The sequence below is a fragment of the Gavialis gangeticus genome, unplaced genomic scaffold (genome assembly GCF_001723915.1).
Source record: "Gavialis gangeticus isolate Ggan-Ray unplaced genomic scaffold, GavGan_comp1, whole genome shotgun sequence".
Lineage (NCBI taxonomy): Eukaryota > Metazoa > Chordata > Crocodylia > Gavialidae > Gavialis > Gavialis gangeticus.
This window is the reverse complement of record NW_017729031.1, coordinates 47938761-47948347: the sequence shown is the minus strand read 5'-3', so window position 1 is coordinate 47948347 and position 9587 is coordinate 47938761. Positions and strand designations below refer to the sequence as shown.

The following is a 9587-nucleotide window of genomic DNA, read 5'->3' as shown; positions in this document are numbered from 1 at the left end:
TTTTTTTGTCCAAAACTGGTGAGTTTGAAAAATCTCACCTCCAACAAATAGAGGTTTGCCAGTAAAAACTTGAATACAAATGAAATTATACAGGCAAAAATATTCTTTGGGTGGTGTTAGTTATTGCATCCAAATCGCTGGTTTTGCTGGTCTAAGCTGCATCTCCAATACTGAGGTAGCCCTAACAGTAAACCCTTTTGAAGTATTATACATAAACCCTAAGGAAGCTGATTGATTTCCTTGTGTTGTCTTGCACAAGTCATCTACACTGTCCTGAAAGGAATCATAGTTTCCATTTGTTATGGACACGGAACTGAGATACTAATCCCAGAAATGTATGCACAGTGGATTCAAAAGATGATTATGCTTGACTCCATTTTAGGGAGGTGTTATATAGACCTTATGTTTCATAGAGGTCAGATGACCATATTAACACCTTTGGTCTTGGCTACTTCTTGTTAGAGATCAGATATCCAGCTTTGGTGCTTCTTGATTTGGGGGCAGCCAGGTGGAAGAACTGGTGACTCTTTATCAATGTGACCCCCAAGTGAGCTGTTGCACAGTGCATTGTATAGATATTAATATATTATTTTCTTTTAATACATGCATTAATACGTGATGTAGTTAAAATTAGAGGTGTGCTGATATATCGGTCCATATCAAATTGGCACCGATAAAAGGAAAACTGACATTATTGGCGATCGACTTTTTTGTCTGGGTAGCCGATAATGTTACCGATAAATGTTGTATACATATGCACAGCTGCAGCATGCATGTAGCCAGAAATGCAGCCTGGTAGCTTGAAGAACAGCATCCAGCTTGTAAGTCTGTGGTGGGGAAGGGGCATGGAGGTGTGCGCAGTGGTGGGGAGCTGCTTCCCACCCACCATACCCTGCAGATGAGCCACCCACAGCTCCATCCTCTGCTCTTCCCCACCCAGGCTGGGCAATGTCTGCCCCAGCCCCACCCCCTCCCTCACCATGGGGGCCTCAATCTGCCCCCCCCACTCTCCTTTCCACCCCCACTCCCCAGACTTACTGGCTATACACTGCTCTCCAAGCTGCTGTGTTGCATGTCTGCTGTTGTATCGGTATTGGCTGATACCGATGACCGATAATTAACCAGCCATAAAGTATTGGTGCACCCCTAGTTCAAATTTGTCATATTTTGAAGTTTTTTATTTTTAAAGTGAAAGCTGAGGTCCAAAAGAGTAAAAGGGCAGCTTAGGACTGTGGGCAGGCCCAATCTTAGCCATGCTGGCATCCATATTAATTCATATACTGAGTTTTAGAATACATATGTAAACCATAGAAAACTGGGGCTGGAAGGGAGTCCAAATCCCTGAATCTAAACGTGAATGATTTGGTTCCCCTCTTCATCCTGTGGTACAGAAGAAGCTGCCTGTTTCCCAAAACTCTCCAAGACCCGGTAAAGGGCTTGCAGGCAAATGAGCTAAATTCAATTTCACATTAATTAAGCTACATAAATAACAAAAAGGGGAAAATTCATAACTTCTAAAAGCTTGTTGAGAGAGTGTCCTCTTTTAACTCTTTCCTTGAATCCTTTTGACTCCTAAACTTTGTTTTGAAAATTCATGAGTCATTTATGGCATTATCAGTTTGGGGGTATATGCCCCCACACATAACTTGTAAGATGCAAATATATAAGTAGCAGTTGTCTTTAATGAATGAAGCAAAACTTTAGAATAATAGTAGAACCTTGTATGTAAAGTTGTATACAGTGTGTTTTTATATAATGTTTAGCCTGACTGCTGCTTATTGCCGCTCATGACCTAACAATTGGTTTGGGTTTTTTTTGATTCATAGAAAATTAGCTTTGCAGACAATGATCAGAACAGACAGGTTCAATGTTCAACTGACCACCCTACTGCTACTTTCAAGAAGCAAGCTGCTTTAACAACCCAACACCCTGACCCAGAACAGATTCACCAGACTGTGCTGGCTGCAATACGCTCTGGTGATGCCGCTGCCAAATTGAAAAGGGTGAGTTTTTTTATCATTACATCATTGTAATTGACTAACAATACTTATTTGAAAATTTAACAAATTCATGTCTAAAGCAGTCAGTCTCAGTTTTAAGATGGAGAAGTCTTCTGAAGGTGGGGTTTTGTTATGCCAGTGCAAATATATAAAGGTATCTGGAAATGTTTTATGCTGACATGTTTTCAGATAGAGGTATTATGATCTTTCTGAAATAAATTTGTTATTATTATGGACTCATTTGAGCCCCTCTATTTAACAAACTGCTCCAAAACATGCCTGTGTTTAAATGCTTTAATGAATAGGTATGGATTTTAAGACTTTTGCTGTACTTAAACCTAAATTAACTACAGTCTTCCCACAACAGTTCACAAGTAAAAGTTGAAAATCAGTTTCTTGTGGATTGTAGACAGTTTATTTACTGGTGGGTGTTTTTGGTCAGTGATTCCAGGGGGAAATTGCAGAGATCACTTTTTCATATTATCTTTGCAAAAACTCTGATTTAAATAAATTCATTTTCTTTTTAATTTCCTGTTTCTCAACCCACCCCTTCACCCCTTCCCCAGGGAACTCTTAGCTTTGATACAAATCTTTGTGTGTGTAAAAAAAATGCAACCTGTAGCTATATGATTAGTACATACTGGGCGCATCTACATGAGATGCCATGTAGCTGTAGCATTGGCAGGCACAAACTATGATGCCGATGCTGCATTGCTGTAGCGATAAGCTATGTCGCCATAACTCATCGCTATGGCAACATAGCATCTAAAAATAATCATGAGCTGCCAGGACTGTGCAGTACCCATAGGTAGTGTGCAGTCATTTGCAGAACTAAAGCAGACCTAAAGCAAGTACCAGTGCAAGTACCAAATGATTGCCCAGTACCAAATGCATGGTCCTTGGCACATGTAGATGTGGGCCCATGGTAACAAAACCCATTATGGATGTTTGTGGGATGTCAGGAACGTTGTCTTGTTTTGTTGCACTGATATGGTATCTGGTTTCATTGGAAACCCCACGTTTTACTATATTCATTTATGCTGCTTATCACTGTAAAGATTATAGTATGCTGTCTATATATATCTTGATAATTTTGGACATGGGTTAGTCAAGGGACTGAGGCATGCATACTTATACTATTGCCACTTGCAGACAAGCAAAAGAAGACATTATTGGGTTGGGCACCCAGTTCTGCCTGTAATAAGGAAAGAAGCTCCCCTATAGAAAAGGCATCTGAGAGAAATGGCCATCAGGCAGAGGAATTCCAGGTGCCTCAGGCAGACCAAACGTTTCTGGGAATTCACGAGCAATTAGAAATAATTTTATGGGGGGTGGTGGGGTGGGCAGGGAGATAGGTGGGGTCTAAAAAGCCTCCAAGCTAAGGTAGAATCAAGGTCTTTGGATCCCAGACCAAGAAGAGTTCAGGCCCCAGACACCAGGGCTTGTACAGTCAGCAGGAGGCTGATATCTAAAACCACTAGTAGGACTCTCAAGGGGGCTAAGGTGTAGTCAGATGAGTAGGCAAGAAACTTTTCTTATCTTGTTTTTCTGTCTTCAAAATTATGGTTAGTTTTGCTTGTATAATTCTTTCTTTTCCCATAATAATAAGGGGGTTTTTTGTTGCTGTTTTGTCTCATTGCCTGTGGTGAAGAGTGATCTCTGGGCAAGTAATATTCCAGGCTAATCCTTTCTACAGCAAAGGAGTTGTAAAATTTCTTTCACAGCCCAAAGAGGAGGCCACCTAGGGCTGATTCACTTTCTGCAGCTGTGAGGTCTAGTATAAGAGCACTTGAGCTGAGGTTTGTGAAGATAAAGAGTTATCCCAGGTCTGTTCCTTAGTATAGCAATGGTACAGCAGGGAGAAACTCAGGGCTTCAGGAATTTGTGACACGTACTCTGATAATTTCCTACTTCTAGAACATAGTTTTACAAGGAAGAGGCATCCAAATGAAACGGCATATTTTGGGTTTATTTTTCAAGGGCAAAAATATTAATTGTGTTGCTTCATGCTTCAGTGGAACATGACTAGAGATGGAGGGCTTGCAAAATGTGCAATTGTCACTTGTTCCCATGAGTAACTGGACATCCCCAGAAGCCTGTTCTGTCTCAGGTCTTTCTTTGCAGAAAAAGAAAATATTATTCTGCTCTAGTATTTTCTGTTAGAACACCCTCAACCCCAAATGTGCTTCAAATATATTCCCTGGTAAAGACATAATAGAAACAATTGCTTTCCTAGGAAAAATTAGATTCGGGAGAAAGTGGATTTCCTGGCTTTCTATATTTTGGCACTCATCTTCATCCTACTTGAGGTAGCAAGCCTGTCATTTTATCTGAAGCATGACAGTGGAATGGTATTTTAAAGGTCCCCATGCCTGGCATCCCCTTGGCAAAAAAAAATAGATAATTCTGAAATGCCATAATTTTTGGCATGCCAGGATAATTCAGTATTATCTAGTGGTTGCTAAGAGTGGCAAACCAATAACTTTATAGTAGTAAATAATCTGCCAACTAATCACAAATCAATTAAGAACCATGCTTATTAATCAACTTTTGAAATTCCATAGGCTGAGTAGAAATCTGACCCTATCTGGTTTGCAAGAAATATGGTTGTCTTCCGTTGTGCTTTTTATTATTGTAATTTATTGCAACATTATTCTACACATAATTGTATTGTGGACAGTAAAGTGAGAAATAAATTTAAAAATCATCTACTACTGCCTTAGCATCTGAAAACATTGTATTCAATTCAAGGAAAATATCCCAAATAGATTGAATGCTTAAAAAAAAAAAGTAGCAAATGGGCCCTTAATATATTTGTTCAATATTATCCTTTGGTCAAGTTGCACTAGATGACAGAAAAATGTCTACAAGAAAACACGTGAGATCATTTAAAACTATTTCTTATGTTGGAAAGGAAAGATCATACTGAGATTAAACTATAACATTTTTATATTTTCAGTAGAATGCTTGTTTTAAGGGAGTATTGAAAGGTTAAAGAAGCCTAAGCTGTACCTACAAGTATTCTGCAGCATAGGGAACTGAGAGTTTTGTGAAGCCTGTTCAGGTGAGGGAGCAATTGTAATTCCAAAATCTGTAAAACATTAATGACTGTACTGTTCTCTCTCAAAAAAAATGGGAGGTGAAGTATGATTCGAGGGCAAGGGAGGAAGCTTGATATCAACTGTATTTTTAGATCTGTTGTGCTGATGAATTCAGACAATGTTTTTATTAAATGTTTAAAATTAAGAGCAGAGCATATTGTACCAAATGGGAAAACAAAACACTTACATCAGTGGGATAACATCAAGATAGCGATCCAGGTGTGGAAAGAACACTGTGAGTGAATGAACTCATAGCTTCCATTAATTGATGCTGTGGGTGAAAATGGGCTAATATTTGGTCATGTTGAATGAGGTAAAAGGTATATCATGTGCATTCCACATCCCTCCTCTTGCTCAGATCTCTAAGGGAAGCATTCAGAAAACGAGACAAATGCTAGCAGAGCCAGCCAAGTTCCCCCCCCCACTTCTTTAATAACTTGCCAGCATGCAGAGCCAATGTTTATGGCCTTTTGTGCTGTGGATCTTTCCTGTTGAATAAAGACCTCAGTAGTGACTAGCCTAGGTGGATCACTTAAGGTAGTTTTTAATTATTTTCCTCCCTCCAGAATAACTGAACTGTGCTAGTCTAAAATCTGTTTCTGGATTGCAGAGCACCCACAAATCCTACTGACTAATTGGAATTGTTGGCCTATGTAGAATGACTGAAAACTGGGCCTTTGCCTTAACTCAAGATTCACGGTTACTACCATTTTAAAAATCTGCTCTGTTATTTTGGAAAGCATCTAAAACAAGAAGTTTGTCTGGAATCAGTTCTACTGAGCACTTGTTTAAGGGAAGGTATACTGGTTTAACATTTTTCTTCAAGATGTCAGCAGATCTCCAGACTCTAGATAATGGTATTATGTAGACTTTTAATGAAGAGACTTGCACCCTTAATTCTGTTTAAAATGTACATGCCACAGTAGTACTAAAATTATTTTCTTTGAGAAATAATAAATTGAACTAAATGTTGGTACATTTGTAATACACAAATGGGTAAGGAGATTTTTTATAAGTCAACAAGTATTTCTATTAAAAAGTTATTTTTCTTTCTTCTAGGTTGGAGCTCCATCCAGCACAGTCTCTATCAATGGAAGATCCATGATCAGTCGCTCATACTCCACAGAAGCAAAACATAATCACTAGATATTATACCAAATATTTTGCACTTTACTGTTACTTCAAAGACAGACTTAATACTAATGGCAAATTATTGAAAATGTAAATGCAGGTGTATGTTAATATATACTGTCAATGAAAATATAGGAATTTCATGCTGGGACTCCTAATGCCTGGGAAAGATTTATTAGAATGTAATTTATAGTTATATTTTGCCTTTTTTTTCTTGAAGTTGGAAATGCTGCTTCAGAACTTAAAACAAGGTGCAAATGTTTTTATTATTATTGATGAATGAATCAAAAGTTGATTTCAACTTTGTACCTTCAGGAGTGAATGACAGCAACATGCTGAGAAATACTGATTAAGAGAAGTCTGAGAATTTCAGATTCTTAATTTTGTAATTTTATAATACTTATGTTAACAAATTTTGTGAACTCAAATAATCTCTACCACTTGTTGCCTCAACGTCACTTTAACTTAAATGTTGTAGTAATTAATAGAAAATGATAATTATGTTCACTGAAGCACACTCTAGCCTCTCTTAAAGTATATTTTTTTCCTTTTTTCCACTAAAAGTTGGGCCCACCATTTTGTTTTTATCTCTTTAACTACTTTTTCTGGTATTGAACAAAAAATCAGGGCATAAATTATTTAAAGTTTTTTCTTTCATTCTATTTTAAGATTTTTCTTAATAATATAGCTTTTCTCATTCTACTATTGAATAATTTTTGTGTATAGTATTATTCCAACATTCTAATGATCATAGTCTTCTGTATACCTTTTTAAATACTTCCATACATGCCAAGACTTAATGGTAGCAAAATTACAAAAGAAAGAGTTCCTTCATGAAGTATAACTAATTAATTGTAAAATCTTTGAAATTATTCATATGAAAAATTATTATTTTAAATTAAAACAATAATTCAAAGCTTACAAAGTTTATTTCAATGTCTAAAATCTTCTGTTATTCAATAAACATTTGATACTGAAATAAAATTATACTGTTAATTTGGAACATATATAACTTTTTGTATTTCCTGTCAGGATGATACATTTTCAAGGGAAGAAATGATTCATTTGTAATCATAGCTACAATCCAACTACTGTACAGAGGATGTCTACTGGAAAATCTGTGTTTTGTGCCATTTCCTAAAAGATTTCATGTTGGCTTATGGTTAAATAAAAGTAATTGTTGAATTTTATTCTTTTAACAATATATTTATTTTGTACGGTATAAAATAATATTCAGTGTTTTTTTAACTGAAGGAACTTACAAGAGATTTTTTTTTAGTGGCTGACTGCAAAACTTTTTGTTCAGTAACCTGGAATCGGTTTACATAACTTCACTAGCCAGAAGTGAATTATGTCACGACTTGGAAGAAAAATTAGGTAACTTATTCATAAAACTTGACAAGAATTCATAAATACCGTAGTTCATGAGCATTTATTAATGCACTTTTGTTTCGTGTTTCCTTCCCTTTCTTTACAGTTTACAGTAAAAATGTAACTCCTCTCTTTTTAACCATATAAGACCTGATACCAAATTGTGAATGAAAAAAGAGATGATCACCTTCTGTCTCAGCAGATCTTAGAGAGCTTATTGCAAAAGAACCAAAGTGGTATACCAGAAAACATGGTGACATAACAGGTGGCTGCTTTTTCTAAGTTTTTGTCTTTTATGCTTAACTTCATCTAAGATAAAGATGCTCCTTTATCTTCAGGGAAGGTAGAAAAAAGAAGGAACCTTTGCTGGTTACCAGACTAAAATTGTAGCTCTCCTCAGAAGGCTGAATACAAATCATCAAACATTTATATAATTTACTGATTCCACCACTAAAGGAATACCTTTCCATTTGCACCTTCATGTTTAATGCTTCAGTTTTTTGCCAGAATGTTCAAAAACCTCCTTGCATGACTAATTCAGTTTTAACACACTGTGGCTTTAGACTCTCTGACTTTTTCACAAGCTGGTACCTGTGGAGTCTAATTCTTTTAAGTGAGAAGGGAAACTCAACTTAACCTTCCTTAGATGTTGACTATTTTTTTTTAGCCTTTGGGTTGGACCTTCACACTAACTAACTAACTATATTTCTTTTGTCCTTTCCTGCAAAATGACCCATGGAGAATATGTCAGTACTAGCTTGCCCTGTTTTTTATTGCACACAGTAGAATATGCATAAGTTGAAAGGATGCCACCACTCCGAATGTGAACTCTAGAAGGCAAGTATACCAGTAGTGTGTCATACATAGTAGAAAAGGTATATTAAAACCAGAAGGAAAATAGCTCTCGTAAGCAATGTTTATTTCCTTGTATTGAAAATGTATGCATAACATCTTCATGATTAACAAACTGAAATCCCTCCCATATAGCATTTACAAAATCATTCTAATCCCAGCAGGGTTTAAAAGTCACTTTTATACTTCACATGACAGGTTTGGACTTGGTTAAACATTGAACCTTGCCTGGAAAATAGACAACAGTTGCTTATGAAAGTGTCCTACACAAAGTTGTGTACTTGTGTTTACTATCTAAAAATTTTCTTTTTTTAAATCCTTAATACCAGACAGTGATTTATGTATTTTTAATATTCTTGATGGCCTTTGACATGATATTGGAGACTGAATAATAGGGGTGCATCGATAGAGATTTTGGGGGGCAATATTAACTGATATTTAAGGAGGCATATTAGCCAATACTGATCTGATACAGCTGCCATAAGGTGGTAAGTCCAGTGTGGTGGAAGGGGAGGGGGGCAGATCAACACCCCCTGTAGTGAGGGAGGGGGGAGAAACAGGTGCTGCCCAGCTGGGGGGAGGCAGGACCGAGGCGCGGCTCATGCGGTGGGGGCAGCTCCTGCTGCTGTTTGCACCCTGGAAGGGTGTGGGGGGGTGTGCCCCCAGACTTGCGCAGCATATCATAGGCAGCAGTTGCAGAGCCAGCACTGTGCGGGGCTTTTTTTGCTGGGCTTGGAGCAGGCTCTGGCGGAACTGAGAGGTGGCTGCAGCCACCCCAGATTTTGCTGGAGCTCTGCTCCCGGTCCTGTGTCGCCGCTCAGCACAGCTGTGGCTTTTCGTGGTGCTTGGGTGGAGGCAGCACGGGGCTGGGAGTGAAGCTGTGGCAAAATTTGGGGTGGCTGGAGCCTCCTCCCAGTGCTGCCAGAGCCCACTCCGAGCTCACCCCTCAGCAAGAAAAGCCGTGTGCATACCGCACAGATCAAGGGGCACACGCACCACCCCAAGCCAACTGGGGTGCAAGAAGTGGCGGGAGCTGCCCCCACCCCACAAGCCTCACCTCTGCCCTGGATGGGCAGCACCTGCCCCTGCTCCCTCACTCACCGCAGGGGTGTTGATCTGCCCCCCCCCCCCC

At 38.5% G+C, this 9587-nt stretch overlaps 1 protein-coding gene across 1 annotated transcript in view; it reads left to right on the top strand.

Moving 5' to 3' along the window:
• Positions 1 to 7422, top strand: part of COBLL1 (cordon-bleu WH2 repeat protein like 1) — an 80851-nt gene extending 73429 nt beyond the window's left edge. The window contains exons 13-14 of the mRNA XM_019522717.1: positions 1827 to 2003; positions 6161 to 7422. Of these exons, the coding sequence (XP_019378262.1) occupies positions 1827 to 2003; positions 6161 to 6247 (264 nt within the window). The 3' untranslated portion in view covers positions 6248 to 7422. The remainder of the gene's footprint in view (positions 1 to 1826; positions 2004 to 6160) is intronic.
• The last annotated feature ends 2165 nt before the right edge of the window (positions 7423 to 9587 follow it).